Here is a 26,632-nt window from a genome sequence, read left to right on the forward strand (position 1 = left end):
ATTTTTAAGACGGATCAGAAGCTGAATCGTCGTCGTCAATAATAATGGAGTTGAATTTAATTTCACATTTAGGAATTGCAATGCCTTTGGCTTCGACAATTAAATTTGTCAAAGATACGAGAGCATTATCAATATCACTTTTGGTTTCGAGAGGAATATCAACATCAAAATTCCTATCGATATACGGTTTATATAAATCCCAATCAGCTCTATGATAATTAAAAGGCTTCTTGTGGGATTTCAAACGTCACAGGAAGGTGATCAGAATCAAAATCAGCATGAGTTATCAATTGGCCACACAGCTGACTTGAATCCGTTAAAACTAAATCAATTGTAGAAGGATTTCTTCTGGAAGAAAAACAAGTTGGTCCATTGGGATATTGAATAGTATAATATCCCGCAGAACAATCAAACAAATAAATTAGAATTGCTTTGAGCATTATTCCATGAACGGTGTTTGGCATTGAAGTCACCAATTATCAAAATTTGGATTTGTTGCGAGTTAGAATTTGAAGATCAGCTCTCAACAAATTCCTTTGCTGCCCATTGTATTGGAAAGGCAAGTAGGCAGCAATAAAAGAGAATTTTCCAAAATACCAAAATTGTTTCGACACAAACTCCCAAGGTTTCGAAAACTTTGGTTTCAAACGAAGAATATAATTTATGTTTGATACGTATATTAATGACAATGGCGACCCCACCACAGGTGCTGTCAAGACGATCATTTCGGTAAATAAAATAATTTGGATCTATTTTCATGAAAAGACAATGAACCGATAGGAAGTTGAATAATTCATCTTCCTTACCCTTTAAAGAGCGGGCATTCCAATTTAAAATTTTCAAAGAATTACTTGGATCCATTAAAACGAAGTCCAATAACAATTTTTTGCGTGGAATTTGATACCAACCTGAACAGCTTCAGTTTTGGTATTTGCTTTGAACATTGCTTCAATCATGTGATGCAATTGTTCATTTAGAAAATCAAAGTCGGAAGCAGGCATGCTACCTGAGTCGTCAAAACGAACATTATTTTCCGTTGAATGGGTATGAACATTATTCATCGTCGGTAAATTTTCAGAAATGAAATTTTGCCTGTTTGAAAAATTAGAATTCGACGAACTGCTCGTTACTCGGTGAGAGGTAGGAGCAAAATTTGTTCGTTGATTGTGGCGGGTATGAAATATGTTTATCCGGCGAATCTGGGATCCTATTGGAATTTCCCGTCATCAATTTTGCACGGGAAGTCAAAACTTTTTTGCGTGAAGGGCATTCCCAGAAATTGGATTTATGATTGCCCCCACAATTGGCACATTTAAATTTATTGGAATCTTCTCTCACAGGACAGGCGTCCTTGGCGTGAGAGGTTCCACCTAAAATTATGCATTTAGCATCCATGTGGCAATGTTTAGTTCCGTGGCCCCACTTTTGGCACTTACGGCACTGTGTGGGGTTTTAGATATTTCCCCCAGGCCTGCGGAAATGTTCCCATGTAACACGGACATGGGACAGTGATTTATCATCACTGGGGAGACCTTTCAAGACGACTTTGAACAATCGCTCAGTTTTGTCATCGTATGTGAAGAATTTATGCCGCTTCTCAGTTAAATACTGAAGAAGACGTTTAGGATCCCGGCAAAACGCGGAAGTCTCCAGCTTGCTTCTATTTTTTCCGCGCTTTGACAGGACGGTCTTGAAACCTTGTCTCTTAGAAGGAAGTGGAGAATTCAGAGACTCAACCTTCCTCTTGTTTTTATGAATGCTCATTGCTGAGCGTGGAGACGTGAGGTGACATTCTAAGAGTTTTTTTTTTTTCCAAAACGGTGTCCCTGCAGGATTACCACCGCTTGTCGGAATTTTACTTCCGCAAACGGATCCAACGTAAAACGAAGGCACGGGTCCAAGCAAAGATCGCAACGGGATCAGTGGGTACAAATAGCGCTGAGAAGCACTGTTGAAATTAAAATAGCTTCGGGTAGTATTAAAAACTTCCAGTCCTTCAGCATTTTAACATTTTGAAGTCTGATTTTTCACAATTTTATTTAAAAGTGTAGGGAGTGTAGGGAAGAAGAACGCCCCGAAACGGAACATGAAAATCAATATAGTGTCGACTTTAGCGAAGCAATTTCCTATTATGGACCCCTAGGGGGTTACTATAGTGCGAATTCAGTCAGACTTTAAAATGTTAATTTCAAAGAATAACGTCGTGTATTTGAGTGTTTTATGTACGTATCGTGGAGAGGAGATGCACTTGTTATTAGATATCAAGCAGAATTAATATATTGAAAATTTCTACTCCTTATGACAGGAAGAGCAAAATACCGCTACTAGGGGGTCCACTATTGGGCATTTTACCCTAATCAATCACGAAAATAAGAATTTGAAAACAAATCATGATTTCAATTTGATGCCGACATCAAAATATGTTTTCTATTCACGATATCAGACTTTGCTCGGGAATCCTCATGATTCTATTGTTTGCCTTTGTTATTAATTAAGGACTTCAAGATTGATTTCTGAAATTTGTATGCAAATTAAAAGAGCATGAGTAATGAGTATCACTATTGCCAGAATTTACGAAGTATACCGTAACTATTCCGTAATTATGATATGATGTTTTTACACTTCCTCACCTACTACCCGAGGATCAGAAAAAAGTTCGGTTTTCGGATGATCGTATAGCCATAATGACACCTATAGTGTACGAGATTTGAAAAATTGTTAATCAAGGCTTGTCATCGGATAATTACACAAGGAATTCAACAATTCGATATATTTGTTATCTATATTTCATTTTAATATTTTTAAAACACGTTAAAGTGTCGGTGATGACTGAGTTCACTTGAATGCATTGGGATAAAGCGAATAGATTCCTTGTGTTCAGTGTTTACATTTCCTTCATAGGTCTATTATGGAAAATTAAATTTAGCGAGAAGAAAGAGCGGAATAGGTGGTGCAGGTAAAATAGTTTACTAACAGTTTCACCTGTAATCAGTTAACCTTTGCTTCATTGAGTTGTATTGATAAGTGACTGGTTTTCAAACTACGTTATCCTGTTTCAGCTTCTGGTAGTGATTGTTGTGTTTCTTCATTTTTAAACATCTGTATTGTTGATCAGCATATAATCATTATTTACACAATATCTAACATTGAAAAACGCGGACATTTATATTCATAGAGAGAGTTAACGGGGTGTGTACAATAGTGGATCGAAAAGGTACTCTACCCTTCGAAGTTCAGTACGTACTCTTTGAGGGGAAGCGGTAGATTGAGTCTGTTTATACTTGGTGCAAGCTTCTTGTTCAGACTATTGTATATACATACCCGACAGAGTTGCTTCAAACTACGAGGTTTCTTGTAAAGTGTGATTATCAGGTGCCTCAGATTATCGATAGATTTGTTCGGAACCTGAGCTATAAACAGATTGTGCAGCGATTTGAGGCAGTTGAATAGCGTATCGTGCTTCATAGAATAGTAAAACAGATAGATAATACGTTGATAGGTTTGCTCGCGATCGAGCAGTATGAACTCTTTCCGTGTAATGAGCATAATGTAATAGAATAGAAGATAGTTACGCGCATTGTTTCGGAAAGAGCTACGCAGATTGTCACTTCCGTTGCCATTGCTGGCCGCTACGGCGCCGTTAGCGGCTGTTTGCCCAGCAGCTCCACTCCCACTAGGGCCGGCGCCATCACTTCCCCCAACAGCTCTCATGCCACCGAAATTGATGAAATCATTGACGTAGTTCATGGACGAACTACTGCTTCCGCTCATCATCAGCTTATTGCTCAGGGTAATGTTCGGATCCGTTCCGTACTGGATGAGCACCAGCACCAGCTCGTACACGCACAGAATATCCGGGCAGGTACGTACGTTCGCAATCATATCGATCACCGATTGCAGAATGTGCTGGGTTGTGATGTTACAGTCCAAGCCATACTGCAGCAGCAGGATCAGAATATTTTTTATGAAGTCAAAATTGGCGCGCTTCTGCGTATCACAGTTGAGGGTAAAGTTTTCCGACACGGTAAAAATCAGCACGTGCAGCGGCGTGAGATTCGAGCGGTACGAACAGTTTGGGTTGGCACCGTTCTGCAGTAGTATCCGAATGCAGTTTAGATAGCACACCTGGTGAGGAAAAAAAGAAGAACGTAAGTGGTTATGCTTTGAATTACTTTATATCATTCGATTATGTAACAGTGGAGACCAAAGACCAAAGACGATTGGAAAAAAATACGAGTGGGCGTATGAAGCCATTGAACAAATAATGCTATTTATTATTAGACTTGTCAGTAGAACTTAAATCATCGTTGTTTTGCTACTGCCAATGACCGACTTATATAGTGATTAGTGAGGTTACGAAAGCCATCTAAATTATAGCAACAGAGAGAGTCATTCCATGGCTTCTAGTGTTTAAAATGTACTTTTTTTTTAATTGTACGAAATTCATCACTTGATATTCATGTTACGAACGTAGCTAATAGCCGGTTCTAATAAGTGTTTATTGAAAAAATTAAGTGTGTAGGGTGTAATTTAAATTTTATAATTAATTTCAACAAAGAAACAGTTTTGCTGATAAATAAAAAAGAAGCGACCTATTTAGAGGTGCTTCAACTTTTCACATAATCATTCACTCACTGAGAACTCCTGGGGGAACATTCATTCATTTCATTTATTTAGTCTACATCTATACAGATAACACTGAATCAACAATTTGACGCCACAATACACGGTTCGAGGCCGCATCTCTCCATCCTCGAATACGCCCCACGCTCGCCAAGTCGTTCTGCACCTGGTCTGCCCATCTCGCTCGCTGCGCTCCACGTCGTCTCGTACCTGCCGGATCGCAAGCGAACACCATCTTTGCAGGGTTGCTGTCCGGCATTCTTGCAACATGCCCTGCCCATCGTACCCTTCCGGCTTTAGCTACCTTCTGGATACTGGGTTCGCCGTAGAGCTGGGCGAGCTCATGGTTCATTCTTCGCCGCCACACACCGTCTTCTTGTACACCGCCAAAGATGGTCCTAAGCACCCGTCTCTCGAATACTCCGAGTGCTTGCAAGTCCTCCTCGAGCATTGTCCATGTTTCATGTCCGTAGAGGACTACCGGTCTTATTAACGTCTTGTACATGACACATTTGGTGCGGTGGCGAATCTTTTTCGACCGCAGTTTCTTCTGGAGCCCGTAGTAGGCCCGACTTCCACAGATGATGCGCCTTCGTATTTCACGACTAACGTTGTTGTCAGCCGTTAGCAAGGATCCGAGGTAGACGAATTCCTCGACCACCTCGAAGGTATCCCCGTCTATCGTAACGCTGCTTCCCAGGCGGACCCTGTCGCGCTCGGTTCCACCCACAAGCATGTACTTTGTCTTTGACGCATTCACCACCAGTCCAACTTTTGTTGCTTCACGTTTCAGGCGGGTGTACAGTTCTGCCACCTTTGCAAATGTTCGACCGACAATGTCCATGTCATCCGCGAAGCAAATAAATTGACTGGATCTGTTGAAAATCGTTCCCCGGCTGTTAAACCCGGCTCTCCGCATGACACCTTCTAGCGCAATGTTGAACAACAGGCACGAAAGTCCATCACCTTGTCTTAGTCCCCGGCGCGATTCGAACGAACTGGAGTGTTCGCCCGAGATCTTCACACAGTTTTGCACACCATCCACCGTTGCTTTGATCAGTCTGGTAAGCTTTCCAGGGAAGCTGTTCTCGTCCATAATTTTCCATAGCTCTACGCGGTCTATACTGTCGTATGCCGCCTTGAAATCCACGAACAGATGGTGCGTTGGGACCTGGTATTCACGGCATTTTTGAAGGATTTGCCGTACAGTAAAGATCTGGTCCGTTGTCGAGCGGCCGTCAACGAAGCCGGCTTGATAACTTCCCACGAACTCGTTCACTAATGGTGACAGACGACGGAAGATGATCTGGGATATCACTTTGTAGGCGGCATTAAGGATGGTGATCGCTCGAAAGTTCTCACACTCCAGTTTTTCACCTTTCTTGTAGATGGGGCATATAACCCCTTCCTTCCACTCCTCCGGTAGCTGTTCGTTTTCCCAGATTCTGACTATCAGTTTGTGCAGGCAAGTGGCCAGCTTTTCCGGGCCCATCTTGATGAGCTCAGCTCCGATACCATCCTTACCAGCTGCTTTATTGGTCTTTAGCTGTTGAATGGCATCCTTAACTTCCCTCAAGGTGGGGGCTGGTTGGCTTCCATCGTCCGCTGAACTGACGTAGTCATCTCCTCCGCTGCCTTGACTTTCATTGCCTGTACTCTCAGCGCCATTCAGATGTTCCTCGTAGTGCTGCTTCCACCTTTCGATCACCACACGTTCGTCCGTCAAGATGCTCCCATCCTTATCCCGGCACATTTCGGCTCGCGGCTCGCTGGGGGAACATAGGACCAACGTAAAAGATCTTCAACCTGGGCGGCTGTTTGCTTCAGCCTTGACCTGAACCCAGGGCAGATTCCTATCGACTTCCTTTATCTATTTGTTCGATATCCTGTAGGACTCCAATGCAGCGGTTGCTTACATAATTCGTATCCGCTCTTACGTAATGTTTGGCCGACCCACCTCCAACGCTCGGAAATTTCAGTAAATTTTGGTTTTTGAGGGCATCGTCGATAGAGCTCAGCATCCGAGATACAGTCGTAATGCCACTTCTTCTTCTTCTTATTCTTCAATGGCCTTACATTCCAACTGGAACTTGGCCTGCTTTTCAAATTAGTATTCTACTAGCATTTCCTCAGTTATTAATTGAAAGCTTTTTCTATGCCCGCCATTTGCATGAGTATGTATCTTGTGTGGCAAGTACAATGGATACACTATGCCCAGGGTGTCGAGAAAGTTTTCAACCCGAAAACATCCTATACCGGACCGAGAATCGAACTCATCATCTTCGGATTGGCAATCCTACGCCTTTGCTCGCAAGGCTACTGGAGACTCCCGAGGTCCGAGTAATAAAACGTATACATCGGTTGATGAACGCTTGCTGCTTGTGTGGGATTTCTGCTGATACACATCGAGTCGAACTGGCGTACAACAACACATATTTCACGTTTGTGTTGAACATTCAAATTGTGGTGCGTTGACTAAACAGCATACACATTTCGAGGTCATGGTCAAGGTCGAGAGTGGTTGCGCTTTACGTTCGCCAAGTCGTACGACCGACAATGTATTATATATCGTCCGCAAAATAAACAAATTGAATGATTCTGCTGCAAATCGTATCTCGGCTGTTACACACGGCTCTCCGCAAGACACCTTCAAGTGCAATATTGAACAACAGACACGATAGTCCATCACCTTGTCGCAGTTGCCGGCGGGATTCAAACGAATTGGAGTGTTCGCCCGAAATTTTCACACAATTTTGCACACCGTCCATCCTTTTATCTTGTAGGCTTCCCGAAAAAGCTGTTCGTAACCATGATTATATATAGCTCTTTGCGGTCTATACTGTTGTTTGCCCAGAGGTGAATCAGCAAAGGGCTGAAAGCCTCTTTAATAAAGAAGATGAAGAAGACTGTTGTTTCCGCTTTGAAATCGATAAACAAATGGTGCGTGAAGACCTGATATTCACGGCATTTTTGAAGGATTTTCCTTCCAGTAAAGAACTGTTTCGTTGTCAAGCGGTCGTCAAAAAAGCCGGATTGATAACATCCCACGAACTCATTCACTATTGGTGACATATGACGGAATATGGTCTGTGGAGTGTGGATATTACATTGTAGGCAACATCTAGGGTGGTGCACTCCACTTCTTCCAGGCGACGTTCATCCCCCTGAAAGAGAGTAGTCATCAGGAAAGCAAGTTCAGTGCGTGTGTTATTCGTCATTTCCGTCCTCCAATACGCGATCCTCCACAGTTTGCATATACCACCGGGCATGCATGATGTCCTGTTACGCTGGGATGGATACTCTAAAGTAGTGCGTAACTTTATAAATCGGGTCATATCGCCAGGCTTGATTCAATTCTGAAGCTGAAATTATGACATCCCAAAACCCCCAAGGTGCAGGGGGACTGTCCCGTCCCTACTTCGGTAGGGTAGCACGTGGGCTGCTTCGGCAGTAGAGCAAGGGATCTGCTTGTGCCGAGATAGGAATCGCGTAACAGGTAATTGCTATCGTCACCCCGAGGCATGGCTGAAGATTGTGTATAGACTACACATGCTGAGGTAGGAGTGTCTTAAAGTAGTATCTGTTGGCCCAGGCAGTTACCGCTATTGACTTCTCGAGGCATGGCAGTGGAGTGTTAGAGTGAGCATCCAAGTATGTTTAGTGGGTGAGAGTCCCACACTCCGGTACACTGCCATGTGGTAGCTTGGCTACTACTACGCGTGTGCTGGGTCCTCAGCATCAACGATCCACTCTCAAGCTTTGCTAGCTTGTCGCTATCGACTCGCACCAAGCCAAACGCAACGTCCAGTTCCGGCTGATCATTCATTCCGTTCTCCACCGGGACGCACACTTGACACCGGCCATGAGGAAGCCCCTATTCCAGTCATCGCAGTCGAGCGATCCCTGCCAGCGACCAGAAGCCGTCCCGGAGCTGCGTATGAATTGGATAAATTGGGAGTATTATCAGCCATCAGCTTTGCCTTCGTCTGAAACTCCTCCGATTTGCAGTAAAATCTCTGCGCACGCATAGGGTTTGGGTCGGGAGAGGGGGCCTTCCGACCTCCAACGTTTAGCAAGTATGATCAGCGATCCACTATTGATTCGCCTAAGAGTGTCCTCGAGTGTACAACTGCATCGCGATCTATCGCTATGAGAAAGCAACAGACATTACCATCTACTATTAAAATGAACACCACACGGAAGAAATAAACTACCCAATAGTGAGTTTAATTCACCCAACCTCGAACATCCGTACGGGAAGCCAAAATTGAGTAAGTAGGGTCGAAGTAGTTTTTTTAGTAATTTATTTACCCAAATGTAAGTTTAATTCACTCAATTTCGACCTCAGGTAATAAAACTCAAAATTGGCTTCCCGTATTGAACTGGCGTCGTTGGATTGTTTGGCTCTTTTGTTTTTGACAACAAAAGAAAGAGTGGATGAAAGAGAAGAGAAAAAATAACTAAAAAGTAAGTTTAAAAATACTCAATTTTGGGTACTTTTTTTCTTCCGTGCAGCATCGACGACCACCGCCTCGCTATTTCTAGTTCCCGCTTTGACGTTATAGTGATAATAGAGACATGGCTCGACTCCAGAACACTTTCCAATCAAATGTTTGGTCACGTTGCGTCGTTGCGATCGGAATCAATACAACAGCAGGAAGTTTACTGGTGGCGGTGTCTTGATTGCCGTGCGTTCCGGAATCAAAGCAAAACCAGTTGAAAGCGATTCTTGGAGGAGTCTCGAACAAGTCTGGGTATCAACCGGTCAACCGAGATGGGTAACCGAAGGCTGTTCCTGTGCTCGTTGTATATCCCTCCTGATCTGGTCCGTGACGTACAACTCATCGAAACTCATTGCCAGTTAGTCTTCGCTGTCTTAGAAACGGCCACTTCGACTGTCGAAGTGCTTGTCCTGGGCGATTTCAATCCTACTGGTGTCTCTTGAAAGTCCAACAGCGCTGCAGTAATCTGAAAAAGTGACGTATACGCCATTTTCCAAAAGTGGTGTCTACGAGTAGTACTCATCGAGCTCTTTAACAGAAAAATGGAAAACATGCATGTTGTAATTTGGCGCTTACGTTACTTTCTCAAATTACGGCAGAGCGTAATTTCCAACGTTCTGTTGACTTTTGTTACAGCGCAATTGCCCTCCGGTTAAGTCCTTCTCTTCAGAATCTGTCTGCACTCTCTGTCGAACCAATCGATCCGTAGACTTTGTCCCACATATCCGATGTTGTTCTCCGCTGCATCTTTACTGTACTCCAGCATTCTTCAAGAAGGTCCTAATCGAGCTCACCCTACTCCGACAACGCTGCCTCGAGATGCTCGATTTACCGTTCATTAGATAGGGGTCAGGGTCAATGCCCCACAAACAGTGATGGGAAATGTACAGTAAAACACTGTGATTATGTGAATATTTACATTTTATCCGATCAAATTTCATGCACCAAACAAACTGAAACAGTTTTCCAAAAAAATGTACGCGACATTGTGACTATTTTTTTGCCGATGAGACAAACTGTTTGTTTGCTTCTGTGTGATAGTCTCGTCCGTCGCATTCGCATGGCAATGCATGAGTTTTTTTGTTTCGGCTCGTGCGCAGCGCAAACAGAACAGAATCGAGTTCAATTACCTGTGGCGCACAGCCTGGAAAGAGTGCTAGCCACAGGTACTGATTTATTAGTTCTAATCTCCAAAATAAGCAAGGAGTAATGAAATGAAAAATCGACACCAAAAAACGGTTATACGTTGTGAAATTATTGTACAAAAACAATAATTGTGGGGAGAGAAAACAGTAAAAGCAAGTGCTGACTGTTGTCTGCTTGGCAGGGCTGCTGCTGCGGCTGCCGTGGTTTTGTTTTTCTGTGACTGCATGGCAGAATGAATAATAAAAAAATGTCAACCGTTCCTGTCCCTGCCCACAAATCATAATGGCATCATATAGGGATGATAGTTAGCGACGGGTAGTATATAGGGGTTAGACAAAATGTTTGAGATACTTATATAAAATTTTGTCGATATTCAAGTGAGCATAAGTCGGGGGTCTGATGTTTTGGTTGTGTTTTCATAGTATATATGCAGTCTTGTTTCTTCTGCTTGTCGTTTATGAAACTGTCAGTCTGGAACACACCTATCTTTTTCTTTCTCATGATTCTCCTTATGGCTGTCAGTGTGGAATTTTCAATGTTGGCTACGTAAGAAGATGTGGTGGAGTTATAAAAGTATCAGTCCCGTGGCATAAGTTTGCTTAAAATAATCCGACTTGGTGAAGCCAAAACCATCGGACACAGGAACCTTTTTTACTTAGTTTTTGTCCTTATCTTATCGGTTCATGGGAACCGGAGATATTTTGAAAGTATGTTAAAAATGTACTTCCATCATGTTTTATGCTATCCGCAAAAACTAGAGCTATTTTGCCGACCATTGCTGATTGCAGATAGAGAATCTGTCGGAATACGCAGAGGGATTTGGTCATACATCCTGAACCGATGTACGAGTTCTTGCGTCTGATGTTCCCGGTTTTATTCAAATTAAATTTGGCCTATGTCAACCTTTTTGTCTAACCACTATCATATTCGAACAGTTTGATGAGTTGAGCTTAAATATTTGTAAAGAAAGCATCATACTCACTTTCATCGAATGAGTAAAGTGATGCAGCGGATCCTTGTTGATCAGTGGCACTAAACAGACCATAATCGGAACCGATCCATCTCGTCCTACGATGTTTGGATCACCTGAAAAAAATGTAACAGCAATATAACGAATCATTTTAAAGAATATATGACTTCATTCTCAGATAAATACCTCCTTCCTTAATAAGCATATTCAACAGTTCATAGCACACTTCCCAATCTCTAATATGGCGAAAGACGCAGGCCAGCGCACTGTTCCCGGCCTGGTTGATTGAGCTTTTAGCACCGTTTTGCAGCAGAAAGCGCACCAAATGTAGCACATCCCATTTGTTCCACTTATCATAGCCATACCTTAATATAGAAAATGTAACAGATTAAAACGATTTCGATAAATTTCGTTGTGGCATTCTCTACCTAGCCTCCTCTAGTGCATAGCGGACGATTATTGCATGTAGTGGAGTATTGCCGAGCGAATCAGGACTGTTGATAAGCTCCTTGCAGCCACGTTCTAACAATATTCGGATAGTGTTCAAAGTATCTTCAGCGGATTTCCTCGCCGCTAAGATAACTGCATTAAAAAAAAAAGGAAACATGTTAGCACGATAAAATTTTACATCCCTAAAATAAATTCAACATACCGACATGCAGCAGCGTCATTTGCTGGGTGCACGTGCGCACCGTCGTAATGGCACCATGCTGGATTAGCAACTCCAGAAATCGCCCGTCATGTAGCACAGCCTGATGGATGGGATAGTACTCGTCCTTGATTAGGTTAATCTCGTCTGATCGCGTCTGCACCAGATGTTGGACGCACTTCCAGGCACCCCGTTCGCACGCTATGTGCAGCAACGGTTTCCGCACCCGGAACGGCATCCACGGTTCCTCCATCTTCTGGGCCAGAATGTTGAGCACACTAATCTGGTCTCCGTCTATGGCATAGCAAACTGCGTTCTGAAGCTTCGTGTTAGGCCGCTCGCAGACACCCACGTCATCCCCTTGATCTAGGGAAAAATATCGAATGGTAAGTCGGGGCAACACCCCATCAAATGATCACTCACTTTTGTACTTTCCACTTTCTTCGCAATTGTGAGAATGAGCACCGGGGAAGCACATTCTAGCTTCCGTATCGATTCTTGCTCCATGTTTCAGCAGAAGTTCGACACACTCTTCATATCTACAAAGATAAAAACAGTATGTATCGTTCAGTAATCATAAATACGGCTCAGTAACGCTTACCCTTTTAGGCATGCAATGTGAAGAGGCAATGAGCAGGAACTCCTGTTTACATCTGGGCGGTGCCTCTGGAGCAACCATCTGGCTAGTTCTATATGGTTCAATCCTACACTCTTCTGGAGCAAATTGTAGCCTGTTTCATCGTGTATTGCTAGGATGTTTTCGTACTGGAAGATAGGATAATGACGTACAAATTAGCAAAGCTCTGAATAATATAGAATAGATTAATACAAAGAAAATCTATGTCGCATTAAATATTTGATACAAAACTGCGATACTACAATCGAGGAGATGATCTCCGTAATACCTTGCTCCAACTGACTCTGACGTGCAAGATTAATATCAGTTACGATGGAGATGACGTACAACCCATTAGAGTTTATTATCTCAAAGCAAACTGATTGTGAATTCACACCCATGGACGAACCATGTAAACTACTGAATTCCATTTCTATAACACACCTCCGCGACGTCAATCATTAATTACTACCGCTTAAATGAACAACAATCCTATAATCTATTTTCTCTTATCTGTGTGTACATCAAAAACGTAAATTACGCAAATCCCAGTTACTGGATCATTTTCATTAGGATGAATCACGAATCTTAATTACTTGTCATTGATCAGTGACCGGTGCATAGACTTAACAATCATCCCATATTATGGGATCCATTAAGAACGAAAACATGCTCCATTAACCGATAAGCATTGCGTCAAAGTGTACCTAGGGGAAAGTGGGGCAAGATCGCCACCCTAAGCCTTGGCTCTAGATAATAAAAATCCTCCACATACTGAAGATTGGTCTTTACTAGCATGCAAAAATATTGGTTATTAAAGTTTATACATCTTACAAATTAATTTTGAAGACCGACAAATTCTCTTAGCTTTCTTCTATCGAGATTTTCATCGAATCTCATCGAATTATTAGTGTGGCTAAAATATTGGGCAATATATGAGCATTGGCGGATATAATTTGTTTCAAATAATTTTAGATATAAAATCTTAAATTAAGTGATTACGAAATTATAAGAAAAATCTAATTTTCACTTAACTAACTTAGTTTGAAAAAAATTGTTTTCCAGTTTCATTACTCTTTTACATTACAGAGCATCTTCCCTCTTTTTTTTTGCCCCTTAGGATTGCTATGATCGTGGTGGGTTTTGAAAGTTGACAAGTGATTATGCCGGAAGAGTCTACTTTGACCAAATGAACACCGGACTGTGGGAATCAGCTAACTTAATCCTCTTGAAAACTTTCAGGAATGTGGTTTTGTCAGACAAGTCAGTCACATAGGACAAAGTTTAGTCAAAATGTAAATTTGAGCATGTCAGTATTGTTTGTATGTACGTTAGGCGTTGATTATTTATTGAGCCATTTCTAGTTCACACTACTTGTCTTCTATATTTTAGATCTGTTATTGTCATTGTGTTGTTGTCGGTTGTCTGTTAAGTTTCAACATAAAGGTCTTATATAACTTTGTTTTATTAGTATTCTAGTCATTGTTAGATACAGTATGAATAAAACTACAAAATAATTGTTAAGTATTGCCTTACAAATCCTATACTGCCGTTTTACGCATAACTGTCCCATGTATATAGGGAATACCAGCAAACATGGGACAAATATGCGTATGACGGCAGTATATCCTTCCTCTATTTATCCATATCTGCTTTCTCCTTTTACCAATCTCTTTTTCTCTTTTAAAGCTAAATCTAAATCTACTTTTTTCTTCTGTATATCTCCTTTATCTCAGAATTGAATTTCAATTTAATATTTTTCTATCCAATAGTACAGCAAACTTTTTCTTGGCTACTCTAAACAATTTCTCAAACACAAATTTAAAAAAAAATTCTATTTAAATATCTGAATCTAAAATGTTCAATATTATTATTTCATTTTATGATCAATCTAATTATTTTTAATCCTACGTTTTTTCTGGCTGATTTCTAGTTTGCTATGATGTTAAGACTTATCATCAGAACCAATACAAAGTTTATGTAAGAAATATTCATTGTTATGGAGAAACATAAATTCAGATTCCTATCATTAAGCTATTTTATATTCATTTAATTGCATCGACATTACTATTTTGAATTTTCCAACCTGATGCAAATCCTGATAAGTCTAAATAGTTTTCCACACCGAATTGAAAACATTCTGAAATTTGAATGTCTCTAAAGAATAAGACTGATCTATTGCGATTCACGACTTCTCAATTCCAATCTATATTACAACCTAACCTAACATTATAGAGCATCTTCTCTCGTATTAATAATGTGAAAAAAATGCTTACTGATGCTACAATCAACTTGGCAATCTTGTCCCATATGGCGGTCTTGCCCCGCTTTCCTCTACTTGCTGATTGGGCATTGAAAATTATATTTGAGCACTCGTTATAATTATCATAGGTAGCCGATTTTTTTAGCGTATTAGGGTAAATTACCCTATACTGCCGGCGCAAGAATAACTGTCCCACAATGATGTGAAATCCATATCAACATGTAACTATGTTGCTTGCGGCGGCAGAATAGTTTTCGTGCAAATTCCTCAACAACTAGGACCGCTCCAAGCTAATAACCACTTGGAATTGGAGCAGCTGCACGCCTTCTACCGAACGGAAGTGAAAAGGAAGTCTCTAATCTTTCTGAAATCAGCAGAAGAAGTCAATGTTTACCCCTTTCACGGACTTGGATGATTCAATAAAATATTACGAACTCCAAGATGTTTCAGAGAAACAAAAAGTAGCTGCAGTAGCTTGTACAAGTAATAATTGAACTCAATGGACCTACTGGGATATCATATCATACACCAATCATAAGTTGGTTAATATGATAGGTTAAATGACCTGAGCTTCAGGACGTTGTGAAGAATTAAAAATGGTCTGTAATACAGTTGACCCTCCATGAGTCGCCACATAGCGAGATGTGGGACAGAAGTTCCATGAAAAATTGTTCAAAAGGACCATCAGAGTACCCTGGAAAATATTTTAGTATGGCAACATCGACTCATGGAGGATCCGCTGCACTATGGTCCAGGATACAGATTTACGCGGAAAAAAGATACATTTTATGCCAAAACTATATCTTAAAAAAAAAAGAAACAAAGTTGTTCGGAAAAGTAAGGCCATTATTATGCCAAGGAATAGGGTGGCCCATTATGATTATGATTATTTGCTTATGATTTTTTGGTAACTTTTAGAGGAAAAAAATGTAAATGTGCCAATATGCTCAATATCTTTAACCGATCAAAAGTTATAATCGCTTGTTTTTGTCAAAAATACGATTGTTTTTAAGTTGATAGCTCCGATTGAGGCAAACTAAATAAAAAACATTTGAAAGAGCTACTCTTATTCATTACTATGTCTAATACTCGATTTGTGCAATTGCACAACATCTGAAAGATTTAGTTTAAAAAATGTAAGGTACCCCGGGGCAAGTGGGACCCAAAAAAACGCTAGTTCAGCAAAATTATTAACGCATACTTAGAAAACAGGTTATTTCAGTACATTAACCACTGATACATCATTATACGCTTCCATTGTTGAAGTGTAGAGGTGTTGAAAGCCATTTATTCAATTACAAAAATATTGGTAGTGCAATAAATAAATTTTCCTTCAGGACCCACTTACCCCTTCAAACGGGGCAAGTGGGACCTATTCTGCATTATACTGTCGAACGACACTAATTTGAAGAATGTAGATATAATGTTCATGTTATTTCTGAGTCTTAGTATTTCAGATCATGGATGGTGGTTTTTTGCTTGTCAGACTTTTGTTTTTTGCAAAAAAAGGATTACAATGTTAGCAGACATACAAACAAGACATCAGCCGGTTTACTGTTTAATTGGCCGTTGCCTGGCTTACCATTAGCTTACTTTCTTACCAAATGTGTTAGATGGAAAGGATAAGCAAATTTTTGTTCAAATGAATGTTTCTCTGTTTATAACACAAAGTATTACATAAATCAGAACATTAAAAGGAACTTTTTTATTCAGGCGATGCGCAGTGTTGTAAATTTGCAATAGAACGAAATGGTCAATTTATTTCTTAAGCACTTTATTTATCTGAAAATCTGTAAATTTGATGCGAAGTTAAAAAATAACAAAACACAAGACAAAACCTATTGATCTATTGTAGAAAAAGTAGATTATTTGCACTGTAAACGGCAAATTTCGCATTAGTTATAACCATTACTATTTTCCATGCGACAGATAATTTTCAGAAAGTAAAATACACATATCGTAAATCAACTTAACAACTTAAACCAACGTTTCTTAACAACGAAACCAACGATATCAACTGCATTTGATTCAGATCCATATGATATATGATTGTCGAAGTTATTTTTCACTAGACAACCATCTAAAAACTGGTAAAATGGCTCTATCGAAAATGTTGTTCAAATATGTCCCACTTGCCCCATTTATGTCTAAACTCAAGGGCAAGTAAAAATGGCAGATTTTGACTTTGATTAAAACTTTGAAATCGTTTTATGTCACACAATCATATGATTCCCACAACATTCACTTTCCACATCAATGATACATTTAGAAACGACTATTTTGTTAGAAATCCATTGAATTAAAATAGAAGTAATAGCTTTTCCCTGTAGTTAAAAGTCATGATTAAGTAATACCATTGGTATGGTGCCGCAAATGATTTTGATTCCAAATATTTTTGTGTCAGGCGTATTCGTGGATAGTTCTGCTTCATCTTCCTAGAACATTGTTACCATTAAAAACACTTATCGATTAATCGGCAGCCATAGTACCCACTTACCCCGTATTTTCACTTGCCCCGGGGTACCTTATTGTATACAAAACCAGTACGCTAGACAGGTATTCTTCTTTATTATATCTATATTTTTTAATCAATAAAAAAGCAGATCAAAAATATTGTTTTTTGAGCAACACCCTAATCCTAGTAAGTAAAATTGTTAGTGAACTTAAAAGCTATAGTACAAGTTTATACAGCAAAGTTGTTGGAATAAACTGCGCTGCAATCTTGTAGAACATTTTAAGTCAATATACCGGAAAAGTGAACAAAAAACAAATTTGTAGGCTTCTTAGTATTAAGAACAATATTATGAAAAAGCCCTTGAGGTTGAACAATAGAGATTGAATTGAGAAAAAACATCATATCAGTCATATGCCCCATCTTCAAGAAAGGCGACAAGCTGGAGTGTGAAAACTTTCGAGCGATCATTATCCATAATGCCGCCTACAATGTGATATCCCAAATCATTTTTCGTCGTCTATCACCGACAATGAATGAGTTCGTGGTAAGTTATCAAGTCCGCTTCGTTGAAATAAAGCAACGTTAGATGGTTTGAGTCGCCTACACTAGATGAGGTTAAAAAAGCTGTTAAAAGAGCTGAAAAACATAATAAGGCTGCGGGGAAGGACCAGCTCCCGGCTGAACTTCTCAAACATGGCAGTGAGCAGCTTTATGATGTTCTGCACCATATTATGCCAAAAATATGGGAAGACGAGGAAATGCTTACTAGCTGGTTGAAAGGCCTCATTTGCCCTCTCTTTAAGAAAGGGCACACACTGGAGTGCGTCAATTACCGAGGAATAACCCTCCTTAATTCGGCGTACAAAATTATGTCCCGTATTATGTTCAACAGATTGAGACCGCTTGAAGAGTCCTTCGTCGGCGAATACCAAGCAGGTTTTCGTGAGGGCCGATCAACGACGGATCAAATGTTTACCCTGAGACAAATCCTTGATAAATTCCGGGAGTACAACTTGCAGACACATCATCTGTTTATTGATTTCAAGCGGCGTATGATTCAGTGAAACGGAATGAATTATGGCAAATTATGCTTGAACATTAGGGTGGCTCAAATTAGTATGGGAAAAACTTTTTTCAATTTTTTTGATGGGCCGCCCTCTTCTTCTTCTTCTTATTGGCATTACATCCCCACACTGGGACAGAGCCGCCTCGCAGCTTAGTGTTCATTAAGCACTTCCACAGTTATTAACAGCGAGGTTTCTAAGCCAAGCTACCATTTTTGCATTCGTATATCATGAGGCTAACACGATGATACTTTTATACCCAGGGAAGTCAAGACAATTTCCAATCCGAAAATTGCCTAGACCGGCACCGGGAATCGAACCCAGCCACCCTCAGCATGGTCTTGCTTTGTAGCCCCGCGTCTTACCGCACGGCTAAGGAGGGCCCCTTATCTTTGCCTAATAAACTCTAATCTTCTCGCGGTTTTCAGCATAACATTCTGTATTTAATTCTACAAGAACTGAATCAGTATCATTGTTCTTGATCGTAAATTGTGCCGTTCAACTGCAAATCACTGTTTTTGGATGTTTCTGCATACATTTTTGCATATAAACTTCCAACGAGTTTAGCACCGCCCAAACGTTGACCGATTTGGCTGAAATTTTGTCCATAGCATCAGGGCATCAAATAGAACCGAATAAGAGGGCGGCCCATCAAAAAATTTGAAAGTGTTTTTAGAGCCACCCTATTGAACATGGTTTTCCGGCGAAACTGATACGGCTGATTCCTATAACGTTGGACGGATCGAAATCAAGTGTAAGGGTTGCGAATGAAATATCGACGTCATTTGTTACCTTAGATAGATTAAAACAGGATGATGCGCTCTTAAATCTACTGTTCAATATAGCGCTCGAGGGAGCGATTAGGAGAGCTGGTGTGCAAAGAAGCGGTACCATTATCACAAGATCGCATATGCTCCTGGGATTTGTGGACGATATCGATATTATCAGGATTGATCGCAGGGCCGTGGAAGAGGCTTTTGTGCCTTTAATAGGGAGACAGCGAAGATTGGACTCACGACCAATACCAACAAAACGAAGTATATGGTCGCTGGCAATCAACGTGGATTCATTAGTGGTGGTGGTAGCGAAATGGTGCTAGATAGTGGAAATTTTGAAGTGGTAGAAGAATTTGTGTATCTTGGAACATTAGTGACGTGCGATAATGATGGTACCCGCGAGGTAAAAAGGCGTATTGGTATTGTAGCTGCAAATAGGGCTTATTACGGACTTCGTATTAGCTCAAGTACAGTAGTCTGCAAACGAAAACAAAACTCGCTCTGTATACTACTCTGATTCTTCCGGCGTTAAAGGAGGCTCATCGGAGAGCTCTCGGAGTGTTTGAGCTCGGCGAACAATACTCGGCGGTAGACAGGAGAACGGTATCTGGCGGCTTCGTATGAATCACGAGTTGTACCAGGTATATGGCTGGATATTATTAAGCTTATACAACACGGCAGACTACGGTGGGCTGGTCACGTTGTTCGTATGCCGGAAGAACGTCAAGCGAAGATAATATTTAGTAGAGAACCCGGAAGAGGCCACAGGCTTCGTGGAAGGCCGCGTACACGATGGCTTTTTGCAGTTGAAGAGGACCTAAGGGCCCTCAATGTTCAGGGCGACTGGAAGCGATTGGCCCAGGATCGAAACCAGTGGAGTAGGGTACTTCATGCGGCGTAGGTTCATCGAAGAGCTGTAGCCCATCAAGTATCAAGTAAGATGGTTTAAAAAAAAAAATGTGAGAAGATCTCGGGCGAACATTCCAGTTCGTTTGGGTCCAGCCGTGGACTATGCCAAGGGGATCGTAACACAGTAGATCACTTTGACGTAGTGTGTTGTGGTGTAAGATCTACCAAACAGAACCCTAGCTTAATCCATTTTTCTAGCTAAGGCAATAAGTTGTGGTAATGAAGGATTCAGTGTTTACTCCAAGATTTTTTTTATGTACAGGTTATCCGACTTCGTCAGTAGATGGGAATAACCAGCGCGGGGGGGAAACATACATTTTCAGTGCAAAACGTAAACAAACGAGCATAAATTCCATACAAAAATCCAAGATGGCTGAGTTGGGGATATTGACAAGTCGGATAACCTGTTTACATAAAAAAAACTTGATTTAGTCCCCGCTACCAACAGCAGTCTCAAAAATGAAACATAAATAATGTTACCTTGCAGACAGTTGAAAGATTCGAATTCCTCTTGTTTGAGGCTAGACTGTATACAGCGGAAACAACTTTTCAAGCAATTAGTTAAAAAAAACCTCGGTACCCGGTCCTTGGCTGAACTGATTGCTGGAAAAATCGAGTTAGGGCTTTAAATGCGCACTAACTCTTCTTGAACTGGTGAACAACGGTAGTGAGAGGAACACATGGAAGTTCTTATTACTCAATAAATTCTCTTGCTTGAAATGGTCTTGTAGACAGAGCTTAATCCCGGGTTTTAATTGTTTTACTGGTGATATTCTAGAAGCAAGACAAGGATGTGGCTAGGGCTCCGATGCATGGCCAAAACAGTATCACTGCTACAATAGATCTAATAACAGGTCGCACACACTTAAAATTCTAAGCACACACTTAAAATTCTGCCGTAATCGACTGCGGTAATCTTTACCGAGATCTCGGCAAAAAATCAACTTTGCCGAATTTCGGCAAAATATTGACGAAGTTTCGGTAAAGTAATTACCGAATTTCAGTAAAAAATATTACCGAGATCTCGGCTGTTGGAATCTCGGCTGTTGGAATCTCGGCAAAAAAATTGCCGAGGTCTACAAAATAATTTAAGTGTGCAGTGGCACCCGAACAGGAAAAAAAATGCCAAGGGGATGCAACTTCGTGCCTGTTGTTCAATATTGTTTTTGAAGTTGTAATGCGGAATGCCAGTTGTAGCGGCCGGGGCATGATTCTGTTTATCTGTTTCACGGAGGATATGGACATTGTCAGCCGATCATTTGAAAGGTTGCAGATCGTGAGGCATCAAAATTTGGACTGGTGGGACGGTCTGGGAAGCATTGTTACGATAGACCGCCTTTGAGGTGGTAGATCAATTCGTCTACCTTCGATAATTGCTAACGGTTGATTGATAATAATGCTAGTCGAGAAATACGAAGGCGCATCATCTGTGAAAAAACAGTCAAAAAACATTCTCAACCGTCCTAATGTATCATGTACAAAACGCTAATAAGACCGCTTCATGAAACATGGGCCAAGCTTTTTTTATAAACTGCTGTATTGAAATGAACGTAAATCAATGTGAATTGATGGAAATAACTGTCTGTCGGCATAATATCAACTAGGGCCAAAGATATGGACCAAAACAAAAAAGGTGCCCATAACCAAACCTCTTCGCCTATCTAACAACTTTCATGATTGTGCTCAATACGATAACGAAACCATCGACATAATGAATTAAAAGGGTTATCCTATAATATTCTATCATGATGGCACCACACAAATGTTCAGTGCACCAAACTGTTTTACGTAGGTTGTTTACGTCGTGCGGTCAAGTCTTGTCGACCCCTCCCGATTTTGACGTAGGACTTACGTCTTTCTTTACTATACTGGGTGTCATTTAGATTTTTGGAAATCAAGAGCGTTACGCTGAAAGGGAAGATTTCAAACGTTACTAGCGCCTTTATCTTTCGATGGATTTTTAAGATTCATATATCAATCGACTCGGACACTCTCCAGCAATTTTCCAACTTCATTGAAACTTAAGATTTTCAACGATAAGCTATTGAAAATTTTAAATCTTGTCAAGGTCAATAAAAATTTCATATATAATCAATCTCGTGCATTCCTAACACGGACATCAGAATACATTGCACGTGCCTTCGGATCCACCGCAAGATTTACTTCGCGCATAAAAGAAGCAGTGCCTTCCGTGTGCTAGTCATTACAGTTTGTGACAGCAGCGCGTACTGACGTGCTTTTCGCTCCCGCATTTTTTCTCGCATTTTTTTACCTACACAGCATGCAGTCGCCAGCGGTAGAGCTCCTGGTTGGCCTGCGAGTGTGCATGTAAGAAGAGGACGCATTTTTTTTGCCGTTCTATGCTTGATGATGGTCGGATGCAGTGGTGTCGGTTGCGATCGATGCAATCGCCTCGCTCGGAGTTCACGGCTAGAGGCTGCGAGGGCAGCGGTGGTGGATGAAGAATAATAAAATTAGTCTGCTCATCCAGGGAAAGTGATTGGTTTAATAATCCACAACTATAACAGTTCTGATTCCTTAGCAAAAAAAATCAACTACACTATTGAATATAGAAATTTGATTAAAAATAATTATTTTCATTCATTCGCAGCAGGCATTGGCAATTAAATGATACACATTCAGCAATTGTATTGATATTCATTTTAAATTAGGAAATTTTGCCGTATTACATGTAAATGTTTTAAAATAGTCCTACATTTGCTTGAGTAAATATGGTTCCATAGTTAGAAGCAATGCGATTCTAATTATGTATTCAATTATTAGTTTCATTTCCAGAAGTTTTGAAAAAAACAAATCGCTAATAATTCTACATAGTATGAATGTTGTCGTTTCCAATATCAATACCTATACCAATCAAACCCCATAAATTCAAAAGATAAATGTAAATACGTTACGATTATTCAAGTCCTACGTCTACTCGCGGTTATGTTTAAAACATTACCCATTACTTTTTTCTTCAGCCAATCTCGAAAATAGTTACTCATGCAATGCACTTAGTGCACATAAGGAAGAGGTGCTACTGATAATTTTGTACACAAGAACAAAGGTGACGTTCCGCTTGTTAAAAAAGTGATAAGAAAGTTTGTTTTGCCTCTGACGGATTTGGTGGATTAACCCTTTATGACACCCATATGTCGCACAGATATAGGGTAACCGTACCCTTAGTGGAGGTAGCACCAATAGTGGAGGTAGTGGGGTTTTAATGAGATTTATTATATTTATAGACTTTACGATGGTTTCAGTTGATGCGTCGTGCTTTAAATATCCTGTTAAATGCAACTTACCTTAAGATTTTGCTTGAAAAACGATTGAAAACAATGATTTTCCTTAACAAAATTGACTCCCTTGCACCTATAGTGGTGCAACTGTACCAATAGTGGCGAGTCTCATAAGAAACCAATGGATAGCACCACTATAGGAACCAAAATTAATTTTTACCGCCACTAAAGGAACAGTGTACCCATAGTGGTGCAAGCAATATTTGGTAATTGTTGATGTTAAATGACATCTATCTCATTTTTGTTAGCAAATTTATTAGTTTATCTATTGACTAAGATAATAAAGCAGTAAATTTCCCATAATTATCAATTTTTTTAAAATATTTTCTTTTGTGGATCTACTAATACCTCCACTATTGGTACCGTTACCCTATGTGTTTTAATCAAATGTATTCTAGTACAGAAACAACAATAAGCATTAAAATATGTTTTTGGGATGTTTGTGGACGTTCGAAGTGTTCTGGAGTATATCTTATGGAACGATACAAAATATCAGGAAAAAAAATGTCCATAAATATATATTAGTTTGCCTTTCTTTTTCTTTATTTCAGCGCGATTACCCCAAAAGCTTCTTTTCCTGAGGTAAGTCCTTCCACTTCAGATCGCTTTCCTTTCCAACTGGACCAATATATCACAACAGACACAGAGTCATAGGCCATGCATGTGCCAGCTCCATCTTCCGACACTATCTCCGGGTTCAGGAATCACCCAAATTTAACCACACAAGCATGTCCCGTCGTTAACAGCACCTCTCCAGATACATCCGGGGAACACCAACCTTATTCCTTCCCCCTGACCAGCACAATTCGATTGGTATCTCGAACACATCATCCCTACCTTCCCACAGATCAGATCAAGGTAGCTGGCTTGTTCCTTTCTTGCTTGTTTCCACACTTCCGCTGAAGGTCAACCTCTGTCTCCAGTGGAGCATCAGCGGATTCTGGAAAACATCTTCCCAATTTGGAGCTGTTAACGCACGACAGCCCACCGTAGATCATTGGCCTGCAGGAGGTCCATCGGGTCGCACTTGATTCCATAGATCACTCACTCGAAAAAAAGTCCAATTGGACTACTAAAGTAGGTTCAAACATCCGGGACATGAACACGAACCACTCGGCCGGGGATAGTTATAGGTCTGACCGCTGCAAGACGGTCTATACTTTTCGCTCTCAAGTGGGAAGTGTCTGCGGAAGCAACCATTTTCCGATTACGGTCACCATCCCGGACTTCACCCGAAGGCATAGATGGCACTACGATGCCACCGAGTGGGAGGCATATGGCCTCTACCTCCGATGCGTATTTGAACAAAACACGTCCACAAACCTTCCTGACTTCACCCAAACTGTCTTTGGTGCCGCCATTGTTGCTCGTAAACCAGAAACCAGAAACCGAAAGACACTCCGCTGGTGGTCGGATGATACGCGTCGGATGGTTGAAGCGAGAAGGATGACCCTTCGAACGTTACGGAGACTTCCTGCTTCCTGTGCACTTCAGTTCTATGGAAAATTTCCGTTTAATGGGGAATTTCCTCGATTTGCTCAACTCGGCTCAATCCGCTGTCCAAATCTGGGGGAAAGTCAACGCGCTTTGTGGCAAGCGAAGATCTCCCCCCATCAACCATCAACTAAACCCTCGAAGTTGGCCAACACGCTTGGGGATTACTTTGCCGGGATACTGTGGGTGAACGACTACTTCACCGAGTTGCAGCGGACAATCACTTGTAGCACGTCTTTCCTGACAACCTTTCAGGTCCGCCAGGATTTATAAAATTCTGGTTTCAAACTAACGCCCTCTCCAACAGCAATAGAAAGTCCTCCGCTACGGACGGGATTGGGTACTCAAAACCTCCCGCCTTCCTCGAAGATCCGGTTCCTAGAGTTGTTCAACCACATATGTCCTCACCAAACCTTCCCGGATGAAAGAACTTGGTCATCCCCATTCCTAAAACAGCATCTCCTCCCGGAATGGAACCAAGTACTGGCCCAACTCGCCGACCTCTTGTGTGTTCAAGGTCGTCGAGAGGTGGGTGAACCAGCGACTGCGCGACAAATTAGAAGCAGAAAGTAGACTCGGAAGGGTACATACTTTGCAAACTTGGGAGACGTTTTGCAGGACACTTACGACGAGGGACAATACGCCGACCACCATGTATCTCCCAGGTGAGACCGGGGTACCCCATGGTTCCGTTCTTTCGATGACGCTATTTTTTGTCGCCATGAACGATGTGTATCTACCGGAGCCTCTCCTGCCTACTGCACTCCCCGGAGTCAAATTCAGTTAACAGGATGCTCCGGTTAAAGATCGGGCAGGCCTTTATTGACAGTTGCCTGCTCTACGGCCTGCATTGCTCCGTAAAATCCAGGATTGAAAAGACATTGGAGAGCTTTCACTGCCAGACAGCTTCGTCGAATCAATGGCACCATTAGGGTATCCAATCATGGTTTGAACCAAATGGCGGGTTTCAGATGAGCCGTCAGAACAAAGTTGATTTATTTCATTGAAGGGACATGTTAGAACTGCGATTTCTAGTTTATATGGAAGCTTAGTTCATTATCTTTCTAAAAACATCCTGGGTGCACATATTTATGCTCAGTTTCATTGAAAAAACTTAATATTTACATAACTTTGATTCGTACCATGGTTTGAACTACACTGTTCATGGTTTGAACTAAATTCGTACCATGGTTTGAACTACTGCAGCAGCCAGCAGCTCCTAAATATAATACTAATCACATGCATGAAACGCTGAAGAAATCTATAGAAAAGCAAATTTGTTTCACTATTCATCTTCTCGCATTAGATTAGTAACTCGAAACGTGTGAAAATAGTCTAAATTATCGATATGAAAATTGCGATTTTTCATATTGGAAATGTAAACAAAATGCTCCAGCTAGGCGCATGCAGCGCTCCTAGCGGACAGCAGCAGAACATGACTGCTTTTACAAGTTCAAACCATGATACGAATTTAGTTCAAACCAAGATGAATACACAGCTAGGTGTTTCAACCTGCCCAGTTTATGGAAGAGAAGAAGGCGGGGGTGAAAAATTCATTTTCGGTGCAAAACATAAACAAACCGGCTGGCTCTCCCATACTAAAATCCAAGATGGCTGAATCGTGAATTTGGCAGATTGGAACACCTAGTGGTGTATTCATCTTGGTTCAAACCATGATCAGTTTTTACCTTGTATAAATATTACTATTTTAACTATTTAGAACTGTTTCTTAATTGTACGATGATGTCAATCGGTTACAGATAGAAATAGCTTTCTTTTGATATATTAATCTCACTCCTGTGTCATAAAATGCGTCCTTTAAAAGCTTTTTGAAATTATGCCACTGGTGGGGTATTTAGCGCAAAT

General features: G+C 40.9%; 1 protein-coding gene across 2 annotated transcripts in view; it reads right to left on the reverse strand.

Moving 5' to 3' along the window:
- Positions 1-2,763: 2,763 nt before the first annotated feature.
- LOC134211393 (ankyrin-3) overlaps positions 2,764-26,632 on the reverse strand; it is a 43,548-nt gene continuing 19,679 nt past the window's right edge. For both annotated transcript variants that reach the window (XM_062688200.1, XM_062688199.1), the window contains 7 exons: positions 12,492-12,655; positions 12,314-12,429; positions 11,894-12,256; positions 11,670-11,823; positions 11,428-11,606; positions 11,254-11,357; positions 2,764-4,125 (listed from right to left, as the gene is read on the reverse strand). In XM_062688200.1, the coding sequence (XP_062544184.1) occupies positions 3,220-4,125; positions 11,254-11,357; positions 11,428-11,606; positions 11,670-11,823; positions 11,894-12,256; positions 12,314-12,429; positions 12,492-12,655 (1,986 nt within the window). In that variant the 3' untranslated portion in view covers positions 2,764-3,219. The remainder of the gene's footprint in view (positions 4,126-11,253; positions 11,358-11,427; positions 11,607-11,669; positions 11,824-11,893; positions 12,257-12,313; positions 12,430-12,491; positions 12,656-26,632) is intronic.

The sequence above is a fragment of the Armigeres subalbatus genome, chromosome 2 (assembly GCF_024139115.2).
Source record: "Armigeres subalbatus isolate Guangzhou_Male chromosome 2, GZ_Asu_2, whole genome shotgun sequence".
NCBI lineage: Eukaryota > Metazoa > Arthropoda > Insecta > Diptera > Culicidae > Armigeres > Armigeres subalbatus.